The sequence below is a fragment of the Talpa occidentalis genome, unplaced genomic scaffold (genome assembly GCF_014898055.3).
Source record: "Talpa occidentalis isolate TD23 unplaced genomic scaffold, MPIMG_talOcc4v2.1 talOcc4.14, whole genome shotgun sequence".
Lineage (NCBI taxonomy): Eukaryota > Metazoa > Chordata > Mammalia > Eulipotyphla > Talpidae > Talpa > Talpa occidentalis.
In genome coordinates, this window is record NW_023601433.1 from 55,914,104 (window position 1) to 55,932,234 (window position 18,131).

At 37.0% G+C, this 18,131-nt stretch overlaps 1 protein-coding gene across 3 annotated transcripts in view; it reads left to right on the forward strand.

Annotated features, from left to right (window-relative positions):
• The window catches only part of RBM17 (RNA binding motif protein 17), a 34,846-nt gene extending 17,958 nt beyond the window's left edge, over nucleotides 1-16,888 (forward strand). For 2 of the 3 annotated variants that reach the window (XM_037510569.2, XM_037510568.2), the window contains exons 3-12: nucleotides 395-511; nucleotides 2,176-2,342; nucleotides 3,188-3,285; nucleotides 6,243-6,299; nucleotides 7,501-7,642; nucleotides 9,424-9,605; nucleotides 11,150-11,223; nucleotides 12,959-13,057; nucleotides 14,692-14,764; nucleotides 14,895-16,887. In XM_037510569.2, the coding sequence (XP_037366466.1) occupies nucleotides 395-511; nucleotides 2,176-2,342; nucleotides 3,188-3,285; nucleotides 6,243-6,299; nucleotides 7,501-7,642; nucleotides 9,424-9,605; nucleotides 11,150-11,223; nucleotides 12,959-13,057; nucleotides 14,692-14,764; nucleotides 14,895-14,998 (1,113 nt within the window). In that variant the 3' untranslated portion in view covers nucleotides 14,999-16,887. Of the gene's footprint in view, nucleotides 1-394; nucleotides 512-2,175; nucleotides 2,343-3,187; nucleotides 3,286-6,242; nucleotides 6,300-7,500; nucleotides 7,643-9,423; nucleotides 9,606-11,149; nucleotides 11,224-12,958; nucleotides 13,058-14,691; nucleotides 14,765-14,894 lie in introns of all 3 variants that reach the window. The other variant, XM_037510570.2, reaches the window with a different exon arrangement.
• Nucleotides 16,889-18,131: the final 1,243 nt, after the last annotated feature.

Here is an 18,131-nt window from a genome sequence, read left to right on the forward strand (position 1 = left end):
TCACCTCCCCATGGGTCTCACCCACATCTGTGTCACCCAGTCCACGACCAAAAGACAAGCGCAGTTTCTTTACCTGTCTCTAGGCTCCATGCGCCTCCTCCAGGTCTCCTTGCTCCATCCTGCTTCCTTCCTCAGTCTCTTCTCCAGCTTCTCCTCTTCCTGCTCAGCTCCACCCTCCCTTGGGTGGGGCAGGGAACCTGGAACTTCCCCCTTTCCTGGGGACCACCCTGTTACAGTTATGGTAATAATAGGAACAAAAAGCTGTTGAAAGTTACCATTTTCTCATAATCAGAAGGGTTTGTTATAGTATCTACAAAGCAGACACCTTTGTTGCAAGCAGTATAAATTTTAATCTGAGACTTGGTATGCTTTTCTTGTTTTCTAATGATTTTAGAGCCAGAGGACAAAACAAAGTACAGTCCTTGCCCCCGTAATCGACCTGAAGAGAGGCGGCTCTTCAGATGACCGGCAGATTGTGGACACCCCGCCACATGTAGCAGCTGGCCTCAAGGTGAGCCCCACCCAGTCCTCTGTAGGCTATTCTGCTTTCTTATTTGAAATGTGTTGTCCCTTTGAACATACACACTCTCCTCAATGGCTGTGGCAATCTAGACAATACCATTTTCAATTTAATTTTCCCTTTTGTTTTATCACGTTTAAACATTCATTTAAAATAGTTCATATAGAAAGAACAGAAACTGGCACTATGCCAAATGAAAAACAAATGTTCTTTTGTACCCTTCACATTAGAAACTTTATAATATCTTTATATTCTGTGTCTCCTCTATATTCTATTCACTAACCTGCTTTTCTCACTTAATATATTGTGCCTGTCTGTGTCGCAAAATATAGAACCTCCTGATTGTGTTAATGATTTCAGTGTTCCCTTGTATGATTATACTCTATTTAATTCACTTAATGCTGGATATGAGTAATTTCTAATTTTTGCTCTCATAAAAAATGCTAGCACTTGCTGTTTTAGTTGGAATAAAATTGAAAGGGGATTAAAAAAAATCTAACCTTTAACTTTTATGGTCCCAGTGATTTTACCTGTATTTAGAAATAAATAGCGCATGGTAACTCTGAATAGGCGAGAAAAAGATCTGGAGATCTTCCAGATGTCAAGATCTGGAAAAGAATAACAAAAAATCATAGTTAAAACTATACTTAAAGAGAGACAAATGAATTTAACTTGATCTAGTGTTAAAATTATACCTGTCTTTATGTTTTTGCTTCTGCAGTTGGCATTCACATAAATAGTGTGACCACAGTAGTATAAGCAGCAGCACATATGTGCATTGTTTGGATATAGGGCTAGGTCTGAGGGTTTCCAGTGGAAGAGCTGCTGTCCCTGTAGATTTGGGGTGTGTCACTCTCCCAGTTCACAGATGTTTTTGCCAACCTGGAAGTACTCCAGAACCCCTTGCTATTGGGATTTTTAAGGAGCCTCCCTCACATAGACTTGGTCTAATATTAACTCTTATTTCTAGCCCCTCTCCCTTCTCTAGAGAAGTGGGGAGCAGTAAGAACTGAAAAAGCCTTACTCATCACTTTTTTCCCTGATGACCAGTCCCTATCCATGGTCCATCTAGGAACACACCCAGAGTCCTCTCAAGAGAATGAAAGATGCTCTTAGTGCTCTTATCATTTAGGAAGTCACAAGAGTTTTAGGAAGCTTCTGGCAGGGTCAAAGATAAATATTAGAACAAAGATGGGCCTAATGTTCCTAGGCTTTTAGGAGCTCTGGGCCATGAACCAGGAACAGAGACTTATTATCTCATAACTAAGAAAACAAAGGGTGGAGATGTAGGAAAGTTAGATCATGCAGTGGATGAGGGCTTATCAGAACCACGTACAGATGGACAGCCAACCTAATTTGCTCTTATCTTCCAATAGGTTGTGCTCTGTCTCCTTTTGTTTTTCTTTCTTTGTTTAGGCTATCTCTTGTCTGTCAGAGTTGAAAACTACGTGAAGGTACTAGCATCCAGCTTTGCCATATTTAAAGGCCTAAAATGCAGCCTGCTGGGAAGGGCTGTGTGTAAACAGGAGGGGAGTAGGCAGAGGAATGGTGTCTGCAACACCCCTTTTAACCTTTGCATTCTTTGACCTTAATTCTGTGAATAGAATTCTAAGGCATGAGGATAACATTTATGTTGACTTTTTTGCCTTCCCCAGGATCCTGTTCCCAGTGGGTTTTCTGCAGGAGAAGTTTTGATTCCCTTAGCTGATGAATATGATCCTATGTTTCCTAATGATTATGAGAAAGTAGTAAAGCGCCAAAGAGAGGAACGACAGAGACAGCGGGAGCTGGAAAGACAAAAAGAAATAGAAGAGAGAGAGAAGTATATCTTCATTTGGATTTGGGGATATGTTATGTTTGAAACACTTATTAGGATATTAATAAATCAACTGTAGTGTTATCTGTAAGACTGAAGTTAGTTGTCATGGTTGATCTGAACAATTATCAGAACAATGCAAGTTGTTTTTTAAATTGTAATTAGTTATATTTCCAGTATGGACATAAACGCCCGATAATATTTCATGTGTGATTACAGAAAACCTGAAATTTACATTTTGGATAAAGTGTTAGAAAAAGTCACTTAGGTACCTAATATTAAATAATATTGGTAATTTGGTTTTTTCCTCCTCATGCCATGTCTGTATTTGAATTATAATTATTTAAATACTTAAAATGTTACTCTTTACTGGTTTTGAGTCAGATAAATTTGAAAATTTATATGTATTATTTGTTTTCCAGAAGTATAGCTAACAAGCATTTATTTGACTATTTTAAGTATTTAATAGTTATATAAAATAATTTACTATTTCTCACTTACTGAATCATTTCATGAACTCAAAGCGCATTCTAAAGAATGGAAATTATTTTGCTGTTACTTATGTTGATATGTTTTAAAGTTGAAAAAGATAAATAATTAGGAGAACTTTTTCCTTGCTACTTATACTCACGTACATATTAAATTTGCTCATTTTACCTTCTGGATTTTTCTCACTTCTCATATTTTGTTATTTTAGACTTTTAACAGTTGTTTGTATCCTCTTCCCCCAAATCAGTTTATTACAAAGGGAAACAATTTAGATATTTCTTAACCAAGGAAAGTCAAGGTATCCTTGGTATCACATCTCTAAATTGGTTTGCCATGAATAGTTGGTGTCTCTGTTATTACAGGAGGCGTAAAGACAGACATGAAGCTAGCGGGTTTTCAAGGCGACCAGATCCAGATTCTGATGAAGATGAAGATTATGAACGAGAGAGGAGAAAAAGAAGTAAGATGTGAATATAAATCTTATGTTGTTCAAACGATGCAATTCCACTATTTGCAATTTATATTTAATTTGATAAATAATTCTGTTGATACTGATTTGAATAATTTTTTTCTCGGGAATGCCAGCAATGCATATGTGTCTGGCAGTTTTAATTTACATTGTGCTTCCACATGTATTGTTTTCTGAGCTTCTTAACTACTTTCTCACATTTATTTATTATATACTTTGACACCTTAAAATATATACACCCACTTTTCTAGACTTGCAGCTCAGTCACTTGTTCTCTGTATTCAGCTGCATTTTTGTTAAGCTTTGAATGAGAGTCAAGGCACTCTTTTCCTGAACACTTGTCACTGACATGTCTGAATTTTAGGTAATCACATAACTTCCCTGGATATTGGTTTCTTTCATTGTCATACGGAGAATGGGGAGACAAGAATTTGAATTAGGTACTTCGTAAGGCCCCTTCCAACTTTAAAATGTTGTGAGCAGAATTATAATCTAGTGATCACTAGATAGATAAGCAGCATTCGTTTTTGAGTGAAGGGAATACTTATTTTAGCTTTGTGTTTTGATTGCTGATGCATCCTTGATTTAGTTGACCGATTTGGTTGACAGATTGAGATTTTTGAATGAGAAATTTAAATATTCTACTTGTCTGTTCAATCCAGGCACTGTTCTAAGCACTTTCATAGATTATCTCCTTTACACCTCACAATAACTTGAGATGATCTGCGATTATCCCCATTTTCAGGGTGAGAAATCTGAGACATGGGATGCAAGCTTTATATGTGACCATGATGTTGCCTGACGACAAGAATACCTTCTGAGAAATGGGTCCTTAGGCCATTTTATTGTTAAAACAATAATATAGCGTGTGTTACACAACGGTATGACCTCAACTATATATAGAGACTACCATCATATTTGTGGTCCATCTGAAATATTAGGTGGCACATGACTATACACTGCATTTGTCCTATCCCAAATCTTGATTTGCCTGAAAATTTTGTAATAACATGGTGGTCTTTAACCTGAGATGTGTGAATGGTGTTTTGAAGCTGGAGTCTATTTCTACTTACATGACCTCTGTTTTATGACTGGCCGTTTGGCAAGCCTGATCTTCCCCAAGTGTACAACCAAGACTGACTGGGGTTTAATTTAAATTTTAAAATCCTAATTGAGCTGGAAAGGAGTAAGCAAGACTACAATAATTTAAAATTCTTTATCTTTAAACACAAATCTGAATTAAATATCATTTTGGATACCTACTATAGTATACTGAGCACTGTCAGGCACTGCGTTTTTTCTAATTAATAGGAGAATTAACATTTACCAAGTGCACTCTGTGTGTCAGGCTTAATGTTGAACATTTCATACCCATCATATTGTTAATCAACACGTTTTTTTATTAACTTGTTTTAGAATCCAGTATATCGGTTGAGTATTTGTTGGTCTCGTCTTTCCAGCTTATAGATCAGCTGCCCTTATTGTAAAAAGGTCTATTCTAAGTACATTTACTTTTTTTCTGAATATTAGCAGGAGTTATCTAATCTAATAGAAAATTTGTGACATTATATCCATTATGTGTACTGCTGTTAACAGATTGGTGTTTCTATTTTAGCCTGATTCGCAGCACGTTTCCAGTAATCACCTTGAATTTTTTATACTGACCTCATTGAAGCTAATCTCACTTTTCAGAATGAATAATCACTTAGTGGCAAGGTTAAAATATAATCGGAGGTATAGTAAAGGAAATACAGGAAGTTTTTAGTCAGTTTATTTCTCCTTAAGTGTGTCTAGTCCAGGCCTGTTAATAACAATGCAAATGCTGTATCTTCAGAGGAATTTAATTTGTGAAGCATTTCATGCTGATGTACTGTGCTTTTATAATCAATTTTTTTGAAATTTACATTTTATTGTTTTTTGGATTGTTTCACTGATGATTAAGTTATAATGCCTGTGTTAGGGCTTATACCTAATGAAAAATTCCTACATAAGGAATCTGTAGTTGTCAGCAAATAAAATCTATTTTGGTTCATTTGTATACACCATTCTGTGTCCCGGAAATATGAGGAGTGTTGATAACATAAAACAGATTCTCCAGGACCCAGAAGTACCAAATAGGTGCTTAGGTCTAGTTGCTTGCACTCTAAGAAGGAGGAATGTCTTGTTGGGGAAAGCTTTGACATCACAAGTAGCTGGATTTTAGTCTGTCTCTTCCAGTTGACTCTCCTCTGCTCATTTTATCACCTGGAAAATGTTTTTTTAAGTCTAAATGAGGTAATGCTTATGATAATGCCCATGTGTCACATGTTCTCAGTGAGCAGTTATGTTACTGTTTTTCAAGTAACTGATAGTTCTCTGAGTTGCCACCTTTTGTCTTAAAATTAATTTATTAATATCCTCTGGGATTCTTGAATACCTGCTATGAAAAAAAAATTTATCTGGGATTTGCCAATTTTTTAAATTTTTTTTTTTTTTTTTTTTTTTTTTTTAAAGATTTATTTATTTATTTATACAAACACTGAGTAGAGTCAGAAGCGCGGGAGGGTGAGAGAATTCACCAGAGCCAGAGGGGAGGGCAGAGCAGGCAGACTGACAAAGTACACTGCTGAGGGGAGCAGCGGGCATGGCAGGAGAGGTCTGCGCGCCATGTGGGACCCTCCTCACCTGGGGGCTGGGGATCAAACCGGTGCTGCAGAGGCTGCGGGCAGCTTTGAAACCCAGCACTCAACCGCTGCGCCACCAGGGGAGGCCCAATTTTTTAAATTTCTAATCATAAATTCAGGTAGTGAATTCCTTAGATGTTAGCAGGAAGAAGGAGCAGCTTTTTTCCTTTCTCTTACTTTCTTGGGGTGGGGGCAGGTATGATATGACAGATGGCATGGTCCTTGTGTGTCTAGGATCTGAAATGTTTTCCCTTCTTTAATCAATGGAATTTATGTTTTTTGCAGGTATGGGCGGAGCTGCCATCGCACCTCCAACTTCTCTTGTAGAGAAAGACAAAGAGTGTACGTAGACCTGTTTCTTCCCTTTTTTTATTCTGGTACAATCTTTAACACAGTCGTGGGGAGTATTAGCTTGTAACGGGCAGATTTTCTGAGTGTAAAGGGAAATGTCCTGAAAATCCCTCTTCAGGCTCTTGGGGGAACTTTTAAGGTTCTCAGGACTGTCACTCCCTTCCATCCCTTATACTTGAGTTTTTATGCCAGACTCTGAGTCTTGGATTTTTGTACAGTAAGTAATAAAAGTTTCTTAATTTTTTAAAGGTAATTTTTCATCTCTCCAACATTTTGTATTTGAAGTTCATTTAAAACAAATAGTGGCTCAGTTGGTAATTTTTAGTATTCCGTGGTGTGGAGGCAGTTAAATTCATGACCTTCCACCAGGTGGCAGTACCTTCCTTGATTTAAATTTTTTGCCATTAGTGTCTTATCACACATAATGTCTACACTTACATTGCCAAAGCAAGGCCACCTAGTAATCTATTCTAGAATTTTGGGGTTGGAATTAGATTTTGATATGCCATCTAGGTCATTTTCCTATCTTCTGGGTTGGACCATTTCTAACTATCCAAAAGTATTCTGTAGTACTTTTTGTAGTGTTTAATGCTGTTTAATTAAAGAAGGTCGTTCAAAAAATACTAAGTACCTATTTTGTGACAACACTGGATAAATCATAAATTCCAGCTGAAACAGTTTGTGGGAGTGGGCCCTGAGCATCTGGATCTTCATGAAGAATCTTACTGACTTTAATATGAGCTGTAGTCAGAAATCAACTGCTCTGGTATGTGGTCTCTAACCTCGAGGACCTACAGAGGCTTTTGGCTCGTGAGATGGTAAACTTAAGAGTCTTGTGTCAAGTACACAGATATAAGGGAATCAAAAATGTTTGATTAGAACATACAGAAAATCTTAGGAATTCATGAAAATCTTAGTCATTTAAACTATCAAGGGGATATTTTAGTAAGATGTAAGAAAGGACATGTGAGGAAGTATAAACAGCAGGAGCAAAGCTAGAATTAGAAAAGTAGTTTTCTACGTTTGTTATTTTTAAAGTCATTTAAAGGTTGTAAAGATAGATTTTGTTTTTCCCCTTGTAGTAAGTCAAAAATGTCACTTAAATTATTCAAGATCACAGATTTGTATAAAAGCAGTTCAGAATGTTTTTTTGTGGTAATTTGGTTAAACCTGTTTTATTTTTATTCAACAGTACCCCGAGATTTTCCTTATGAAGAGGATTCAAGACCTCGTTCACAGTCTTCCAAAGCTGCTATCCCTCCCCCTGTATATGAGGAACCAGACAGACCCAGATCTCCCACCGGGCCGGGCAACTCCTTCCTTGCCAACATGGGGTAAGGGTTCCCAGTGCTCTTACCTCACAAGTATGAGAAGGACAAAGATTTGCCAGTCCTTTCAGTGGATGCAACTTGTTTGAAAATGAGGTTATTTCCAACTTTATAGGGAGACACTGATGTGTTCAGTCACACAATGTCCTTCACGAAGTCAGTGCTTCAGTCACGAGGAGGGTGTTCAAGCTTGATGTTTTCTACAAAACATAAAACCTACTGATACAAGTTTTAAAAGATTTAAATGCTTAATACCATATTCTTTAACAGTTTCTGACAGTTCTTTACATTTCTGCAAATACAGTAGCTCATGTGTATTAGAGCTGACTTAAGCTGCTTCCAAAGGGTGCATGGCATTTTTTCCTTCGAGATAAAACAGTCCTTAGCTTTAAGGTCATGGTTCTATTCCTTTAGCCTGAAAACTCTTAATCATTGTGACTCTAATTAGGAACTGGCTTGCTGGCATATAAAAATCAGTTTTAAGGTTGACTGGCAGGTGGGAATAGTGGATTTTTTTAAAACCCAAACTGGATCTGGCTTGCATTTTGGTTAAGAGAATGCTTCATGTTTACTGTCTCCCTCTGATGCTGCATGAGGCTGTCAAAGGCAGCAGCATTTCTTGGAGGTCTTTGTGATGTGGCTTTTAAAAGAAATGCCAAGAGTATAGTAATCACACTGATCTGCCCTCACGTGTGTGCATGCACTTTGGTTTTTGAGCTCTTGGAGAGGTGCTGGGGTTTATGCAGTAAAAGAGGATTTTGAGTTTCTGACCTTGGTATCAGTCTTTTAGACCTGCACTGTTCTCTGTGCTAGCTACTAGCCACAGGTAGTTATTAAATTAATTTAAAATGAATACAATTTAAGATGTAGTTTCTCAGTCATACTAATCTCAAATACTTAATTATAGAGGGCTAACAGCTACCATATTGGGCAGGGCAGAAAGAACATTTTGATCATCACATTTCAATCATCTGCCCAAGATAATTGCTAGAGGGTAGACAGACAAGCTTTTTTTCCCTTGTCAATGATAAAAATTGATGTTTTACTAAATCTCCATTTAAACAGGAATTTAAAGTTTTGTTGTTCGAGCCTTATGTAGCAGTGGTTGCTGAGGCCACTCTTGAGACTTGTGAGCACTCTGCAGTTTGAAAGCTATCATGGTATTAGAAAAGGCATTGGACTAAGAACCAAGAGTTATGGGTTCTAGTTTCAATTCCACCATTACCACATACAGAAATAATTTAAAAATATGCTGTTTTCCTGTGGCTAGTCCATTTTAGGCTAACCAGCTAATCTGGGCTTCAGTTTCTTATATCCCTGTCTATAAAGTAGATGACCTTTAGCAGTTCATTCATTTATAAAATCTTTCTTTGAAAACTGTTGTACTATTTAGAGGAAATGCAGTTATTTTCATTATATGAAACATTTTTTTTTTTTAACAGACATACTAAACTGTGGTTGTAAGCAATATAGCATTGCAGATACTGGAACACAAAAGTCCAGTGTTTTCCAACAGGGATACTTGGGACATTTCATTATTCCCTAATATCAAAGGTAGCATCAGCATATCCAGGATTTCTTACTGTAGGTTTTTCTATTTCTTTCATTCTGATCACCCCCCATAACTTATTTCTGTGTCATTAGGCTAAACGTTAATTATATCTGACTTCGTTGAAACCCTTGTGGAATTTACACTCTATCCAGTAGGAGAGTGTTGTGATGTAAAACTCAGTTTATGCCCTTGCTGATAACTTCAAGTTCAAGGGATCTTTCTTTACTCTTCCCAGTGGCACGGTTGCACATAAAATCATGCAGAAGTACGGCTTCCGGGAAGGCCAGGGTCTTGGGAAGCATGAGCAAGGATTGAGCACGGCGTTATCAGTGGAAAAGACAAGTAAGAGAGGAGGCAAGATTATAGTGGGCGATGCCACGGAGAAAGGTGGGTCTCCCCCACGAGCAGGGTTTCCAGGTATCATTGTATTTTTTAATTTTCTTATTTATTGATTGCTTTATGTATGAAATGTAATGCCTTTTGCACTTTATTTTTGATGGTGCATAGTTGGTGTTTTGTTTTTATGGTGAGAGCATGTTGGAATGAGTTCTGTGATGAGAGCATGTGGGAATGAGTCAAATGTATCTTAGCATTTTATGAGGAGACTAGTTCATTTTGAGTTACCTTAGCTTAACCCTTTTCCAAAGAAAGAACGCTTTCCTGGCAGCTGTGTCAACACAGCTTTAGAAAGCAGCTGTCCTGACAGGCTAGTACCAAAAACCAGTAATTGCCCTGATTTGTTGGAGTTTCTGGAGTTACTCAATGGCTGGCTAATTAACTGCTTATTACACTGGATAGTGACTTTGGCCACTGCTCAAACCAAGGCACTCACCTTTACCAGTTGTGATCAGTATACTCTGTCAACCCTTTAGCAAAAAGGGAACTAAGCAAAAATTGCAGGTAATCATGAAAGCAAAACCTTCCAGAAATTTGTGGTAAAAACTACCACAGCAAAGCAGATGCTTTCATCAGAGATAAGCCTACAGTTTTTCTCATAGAGTAATTGACTAGATGCTTAAAAATGACCCTAAGTTGCAAATACTTGAACAATTTGGAGGTTAGGGGCACCAACCCCTGTGCAATCTGAAAATATATGTATAACTTTTGACTCTGAAAAACTTTACAAATGACCTGCTATTAATTGGAAGCCTTATCAACAACATAAACGTGTGATTAACACATATTTTATATGTTATGTGTTCTCTTTGCTGTATCTTACCATGAAATAAGCTAGAGAAAAGACTGTTACTTAAAACAATCGTAAGGGTTACTCAAAATAATGAAACAATAAGGAAGAGAATTTATTTGCAATATTTTACTGTATTTTAACTATACTGTAAGTTTACATTCTGTGTACAAGATGCACCATCTGTACACAGAAGGCATCTATCAATGCCTTCATCAGTATTGTCATATGACACAAACCACTGTATGATAGTGTATCTATTACTAACACTGGATATCAAAAATGAAAAGATAATGTGAAAAGGAAGTTCATATTTATTAACAGTTTTAACCATTCATGCAGAAATGAAGTAGCAGAAATGTGATTACTTTGTGGTAGCCTCCTATTAATTGCTAAGATTGCTTAATCTGAGAAACCTCGCTTGTACACTGAAATTTCTGTGGCCTGAATGGTAGTATAGTCATTAGATTTGTGTATACTTTATGTTAATAAATGGTCAAAGAGATTATTATCTACATATGCATTTGTGACCAGGCCAACTTAATTTTTTCAGTATTTCTAGACCATGCAGTGTGTGAGCTTTTTAAATTGTGCCAAATCTCAAAAAATTTTTCAACTATTTAAAATCCTCATTTACGTGGATTCATTCAGTTCAAGGCCATGCGATTCAAGAATCAGCTGTAGTAGGGATTGTTACTGAAATTGTTGTAGCTTAGACTCAAGCTCCTTTTCCGTGCTCTAACACATCTACAACTGATGATGTATTTTCCTGCAGATGCATCCAAGAAGTCAGATTCAAATCCATTAACTGAAATACTTAAGTGTCCTACTAAAGTGGTCCTACTAAGGGTAAGAAACAGAAGGAAGAAACCTATCTCCCTATTTGATTTTATTTTCCAGGTGACATTGATTTACAACAGTGTATAAGTTTCAGGTTTCAGCTTCTCACCTTGACATCTGTATATACCACACCATACCTGTCACCAGAGGTTTAGTTTTCATCCACCACCATCTAGTTGAATCCCTCTGCTGGTTCAACCCACTTCCACCCTTTTTGCCCTCTGGTAGCTACCATTCTGTAGTCCTTATCTAATGACCTTATGTTGTTGTTTGTTTGCTTTGATTCTTTATCTTCCACATACAAGTGAAATCATGTGGAATTTGTCTTTCTCTATTTCACTTGGCATAATTGCTTCAGGTTCCATCCTTGTTACTGCAAATGGCAGAATTTCATTCTTTTTATAGCTGAGTAATAGTGCTTTTTATACATGCTACATCTATATCCATTTTCTGTCCATGGGCATTTAGATTGTTTCCTTGCAGTTGTGAGTAAACAGAGTTGTATGTATTTTTTCAAATTAGTGGTCTTTGTATTCTTTGGATAAATGCTGGGAGTTGCTGGACCATGTAGTAGATCTAGTTTCCAATTTTTTGAGGAACCTCCATATTGATTTCCATAGTGACTGCACCAAGTTACATTCCCACCAACATTGTATAAGGGTTTCCTTTTCTTCACATCCTTCCCAACACTTGCTGCTTTCTTATTTTTTTGATAATAACCATTCTAACAGGTGTGAGATGATAGTTCAGGTGACTTTGGTTTGCAATTTCCTAATGAAAAGCAACAAAATATCTTTTCATGTCTGTTATCATATTGTCTCTGAGGAAATGGCTATTTAGATCCTCTGCTCATTTTTGAGTGGGCTTCTTGTTACTCAGTTGTATGAGTTGTTTCATTATTTTGGATATTAACCCCTTGTGTCTGATATATGATTTGCAGATGTCTCCCATTCACTGGGTTGCCTTTTTGTCTTTGAACAATGATTTTTTTCACTGTGTGGAAATTTTTTAGTTTGGTATAGTCCCATTTATTTCAGTTGCTTTTGTTTGCTGGGCCATTGGAGAGAAATCCGCAGGCTAATGTCAAAGAGCTAATTACCTGTTTCCTTCCAGATATTTTTTGGTTTCAAGTTTTATATTCAAATCTTTAATTCATTTTGAATTAATTTTCGTGTATGGTGTGAGGTAGTGTCTCCTCTCATTCTTCTGCAAGTAGTTGCCCATTTTTCTCAACACCGTCTATTAAATAGACTTTTTTCACTCTATTGTCTTGGCTTTTTGTCATAAATTAGCTGTCCTTATATATTTAAGTTTATTTCTGAACTCTGTTTTATTGATTGGTGTGTCTGTCTTAATTCCAGTACTATATTGTTTTGTTTACAAAACAAAAAGACAGTAAACAGTTATCCTGTTTACTGAGAGTATCCTACCTCCATTTCTCCGCCCTTCCCCCAGGATTGTTTTGATTATTGAAGGTTTTTTTGTAGTTAAAGTTTTGCTACTAAACACAGAACTTAAGAGTACAGTGAGTAATTAAAATATTTGAAATTACCAGAAGTTCAGCTTAATTTACACACTTTAACACTTGATCCTTTTAACTGCAAAACTTTTAGCTACTTTTAGCTACTGTGGAGATATGAAAATTTTCATTGTATCACCTGTGTTTGAGAACATTTGCCATCATGAAGCAAAGTAATTTCTGTATTTATACTTGATACTTGAATTTATTTATTTTTGTTTTTAGAACATGGTTGGTGCAGGAGAGGTAGATGAAGACTTGGAAGTTGAAACCAAGGAAGAATGTGAAAAATATGGCAAAGTTGGAAAATGTGTGATATTTGAAGTAAGAGGGTTTTCTTTTAATGTTTGTAACCCAAGTTATAATTAACAGATTATGGACCATTTCCTACAAATAGAGACAGGGTGCTGTAAGTTACATATTGTCTTATTGCAGAAGATGACACACGTTGGGTAGTTGTACTTTTATTACTCATTTAAAACAATTTTGAACTTAAAGGCAATGCTTCATATTTTGTTTGGTGACATAAAAATGTTTCATTTTATGATTAAGGTTTAATTTGGTGATCAAAAACATTGATTTATAGAGTGCTTAATACCTTTGGCTTAACCATACCTCGGGCTTCATTCATTTGGCAAGTGGATATTTAATGCCTCCCATGTACTCAATATAGTGTATAGAGAGCACTGGAGATACAGAAATGTCTGTTCTCGGTGAAATTCAGTTGAAGAGAACAAAAAAAGCTTAACATTAAAAATAGAGGATATTCAGTTGCTAGACTGAGTAGTATTGGCTTTTAAGTATAGGGTTTAAGAAAAGATTTAGATCAAATAAGCCAGTAAGAAAAAGAAAAATACCAGTGATGGTCTCACTCATAGCAGGAATCTAGAAAACTTAAATAAAGGACCAGGAAAATGAATAACTATAAGAAAGTGAAAATCAAAATCAACAAAAAACAATGAACCAGAGAGACTCTATGGGGGGTGGGGGGCGGGGAGGGGAGGGATTGGGGTCAAAATAAGGGGATTGCAATTATATGGGGAATATAAAAATAAAATGTATTTAAAAAAAAAAAAGAAAAGATTTAGGGCCTCCCCAGTGGCGCAGCGGTTGAGCGCTGGGTTGCGAAGCTGCCCGCAGCCTCTGCAGCACCGGTTCGATCCCCGGCTGCTCCCCGGCCACCGGAGGAGGGTCCCACATGGCGCGCAGACCTCTCCTGCCGCCCGCTGCTCCCCTCAGCAGTGTACTTCGGTCCTTCTGCCTGCTCTGCTCCCCGCTCTGGCTCTGGTGAATTCTCTCACCCTCCCGTGCTTCTGACTGTACCCAGTGCATGTATAAACGAAACAAACAAATAAATAAATTAAAAAAAAGCATGCCTCTATAAAAAAAAAAAAAGAAAAGAAAAGATTTAGATCAACAAAAGAAAAGGTGAAAACTTGGTGAGCAGTGTCAAAGTGAAATGAATGGATAGGATTTGGATAGGAGTAACAAGGTATTCAGATTAGGTCACAGCTTCTGGGAGACCAAAGCAGAGTGGAATGGTTGGGCATGTTGGGAATTAGCTGCAGACATGGCTTATATATATGGAATGGGGCCATATTATATGAGAGAATACAAGTTCTATCTTAAGCTTCTACTCCCACCTCCACTTTTCTTCTGTATACCATGTTGCTGTATGATAACCACATAATTCTGCATAATTATTTGTTTACATATCAGTCACAAAGGGTCTCTGTAAGGTCAAAGATTGCCTAGCTTAATTTTGTGTTCCTTGTCCTTAACACAGTGCTGTCAAAAACAGACCTTCAACAACTCTGTGATGGCCCACGAAATATACTTATTTTTTTGGTATTTGACTACTTACTTGTGTATGATGGTAAAAGGAATACTTACTCTGATAAACTCATTCATTGCTATATCAGATGATAACTTTCCCTATTCTTTCATTTTTTTTCCAGATTCCTGGTGCCCCTGATGATGAAGCAGTACGAATATTTTTAGAATTTGAGAGGGTTGAATCTGCAATTAAAGGTAAGTCATACAGCTAAATATAAAGAATAAAAACGTTGAATTTGTAGTCTTAGGCATTATAATTAAAACATGTTCTTGTAACGTTTTACAGGATAACTGTTTACTAACTGTCTTTTTGTTTGCCTTTTAGCTGTTGTTGATCTGAATGGGAGGTATTTTGGTGGACGGGTGGTAAAAGCATGTTTCTACAATTTGGATAAATTCAGGGTCTTGGATTTGGCGGAACAAGTTTGATTTTAAAACCTAGAACACGAGTCACCTCCAGTGATCCTTAAATGAACTGCAAGCTGAGCAAAGAAGAAAAATCCAGCCTGCGTGGCTGTTGGGTACAGAGATTCTTGGAAAGACTTCTAAGATATATGTTGATTGATCCCTTTTTTATTTTGTGGTTTTTTAATATAGTATAAAAATCCTTTAAAAAAAAAATCTGTGTGCCTCTCTAGTGGTTTCTCTTTTTTGTTATCACTTCTGAGTTGATTGCATTTTTGCTTGGAATTCATAATTCAGTGAAACAGCATTTCTTGCACTAGAAAACCTAGAAAATTTTGGAACTTGGGGTTGTATTAAGTTATCCTTTGCTTTTGTTTTTTTGATTCCTTTTAATAAAGCCTACAAGTTACTAAACTGTAGCTTCCTAAATTCTATAATAAAGTTATCATTTTGGCAGTCTGCCAAAAATGTCTGCTTTCTCTAACAGAGAAATTATTATTGATGCCAGTCATAGAAAAAAATCTTTACGACCTGAATTAAGGTTGAAGAATTATGAACCTACCATGACCTGTTTGGATGAAGCATTTTTGGTAAAATGCAGACTATAGGGCTTATGATGGTTTTAGAGGTATGTAGGTATAGAAATCATGAATCTAGCATTTGTTTTCAGAGATTCAAGCATAGTCTTTAGAGCAGAAATGACCAAGTTAATTCAAAACTTTGCAGTATATTGTAAATGTGTGCCCAGTTATGTTTTGAAAGTGATGATTCTTTGGGAGTCACATTTCTACTAGCAAAATTTGCAATAGTGTTAGTTTTCATAAGTAATTTTTAAATTTCTAATAATTCTGGAATTATGGAAAATTGTACTACTGACGTACAGTGGTATTTGTGGCTTAAAAAATTTAGAAGGACCACAAAAACCAAAATAGAAATATTCAGTACTGAGGTTCATTATCAAAACAGGAAGTATTTCCAGAATATACTTGTGCCTGTGTTCTGTTCTTTACTTGCCAGAATATTGCATGTGACTTTCCTGAAGTGGCAACTGAGGGACATGCACCTAAGTTGTCTCTTCAGGTTATTATGACATGAAAGTGTGTTGTCACCCTTTGGGGGAAGAAAGCACTGAACATTTCTTTGCATCCATGGACTTGGTTTGGAGACATAAGGAATATTCTGACCCTTTTTAAAAAAGGATTTTCTCATGTTTTTATTTAACATAAATAAAAGAATAACATTTTCTCTTTTGTGGTATTATTTTACTGAATAAAATTTAATTGACTCGGTTTCTGTGAAAAAAGTGCACAATGTTCTATGAAAGACATTTGAATTACAGAATATAAGACAAAAAACTGCCTAAATGAGCATTTTGCAGGACATAAAAATCAACAGCATCCCTGAAACTTGAGTGGCTCTGTCAGTGAATTGAGCTGCTGATATTTCTGGACATTATGCTCTATGCCTGAATATCTCAGTTTGCTGGTACTGAGTATATATTTTGACAGCTTAGTTTAACTTGTATAAATGTTAACTTGTATAAACTTAACTTAAAGCTTAAGTTCCAAAATGCCAATAATGCTTGCATTATTGTTATGCTTTACAATAACCTCATTTTTTGTTCACATTTAGATGGCTTTTCCAGACGTTTTCTTGAGCAGCAATGAGAGAAATGCAAATGACTTGCACAACTTTGACTTTTATTAGCATGGGTACAACTTAATATCTATCTTCCTCGTTCCTCTAATTACTACTTTTTAAATATCCATGATTGCATTAATCATTACTGCAGTATTTATAATTAATTTCTGATAATGGAATAATTTCTAAACCTCCTCCAAAATAGTATTTAAGAAATCTGAAATTTTTATTGACCATACTAACATCGTATTAACATCAATGTAAAAATGTCAATATAAATTAAAAATGAAGTTATAACTAGAAAGGTTCACTGTAATAGACTTTTGTCACTCTTGGTGGCCCATCTGTGGCCTGCGAGTCCTTCCTGTCGTGGAGTTTCCCACATGCCATCCCCTGCATAAGGTAGAGTAGGAGCCAAGGCAAGGGCACGGCCCTGGACTCTTCCAGACAGAGGTGTCCCCCAAGGCATCTGTGCGGAGCAGAGCTGTGAAGACTCTGCTCTTGTCCTTGCAAGGGTACCCTGTGCTGAGCGCTAGGGGAAGTACTGTGTGTGTGTGGTGTCTGTGGCGGAACGCTCTGGGGAGGAGTGTTTAGGTTTGGTTTGGGAGTTCTCTTTATGAAGCCACCGAAGTCTGTTAATACTCAGTTATTATGACACGGTATTTGCTCAATGAAGAGCAACACGTAGATCCTGTTCTGTGAAATACTGTTAAGTTTTCCTTTGTTTCGGTTTTCAGTTAGACATTCACAAAACTTTTTTTTTTTTTAGATTTATTTATTTATACAATCACTGGGTGCAGTCAGAAGCGTGGGAGGACGAGAGAATTCAGAGCCAGAGCGGGGAGAAGAACAAGCAGAGGGACCAAAGTACACTGCTGAGGGGAGCAGCGGGCGGCAGGAGAGGTCCGCGCGCCATGTGGGACCCTCGCTGGTGGCTGGAGATCAAACCGGCGCTGCAGAGGCTGCAGGCAGCTTCGCAGCCCATCGCTCAAGTGCTGCGCCACCTGGGGAGTCCCACAAAACTTTTTTTTTTAAAGTAACCTAAAACTTTTTTAAGTTTGAGAAAGGGAAAGATTGGAGAAATGTTTTACATGTAGATTGCTTTGAGTTCATACAACTATGATAACAGAGAAAGACAGTTGTATGGCCTACTGATAGAAAATGTACTGTTACAGTGCTAGGAACTTACGGATTTGGTAGCAACTCTACAAGTCCACATCAAGGTATCCAGGGCTGTGCTTGCTGAAGGCTCTAGCGGAGGATCCTTCTTTGCCTCTTCCTACCTTCTGGTGGTTGCCAACCACATCACGCGAATCGTCATCCCATGGCATTCTACTTGTTTCTTATGAGGGCACCAGTCATACTGCATTTAGGGCTTATCCTACTCCAGTACAACCTTATCTTAACTGATATATCTTCAAGGTCCTATTTTCATGTAAGATCAGACTGAAGTTCCATGAAAGAAACAGGAAGGACACATTCAACTCGGCTTGAGTATATTTGTCCCTCACCAAAA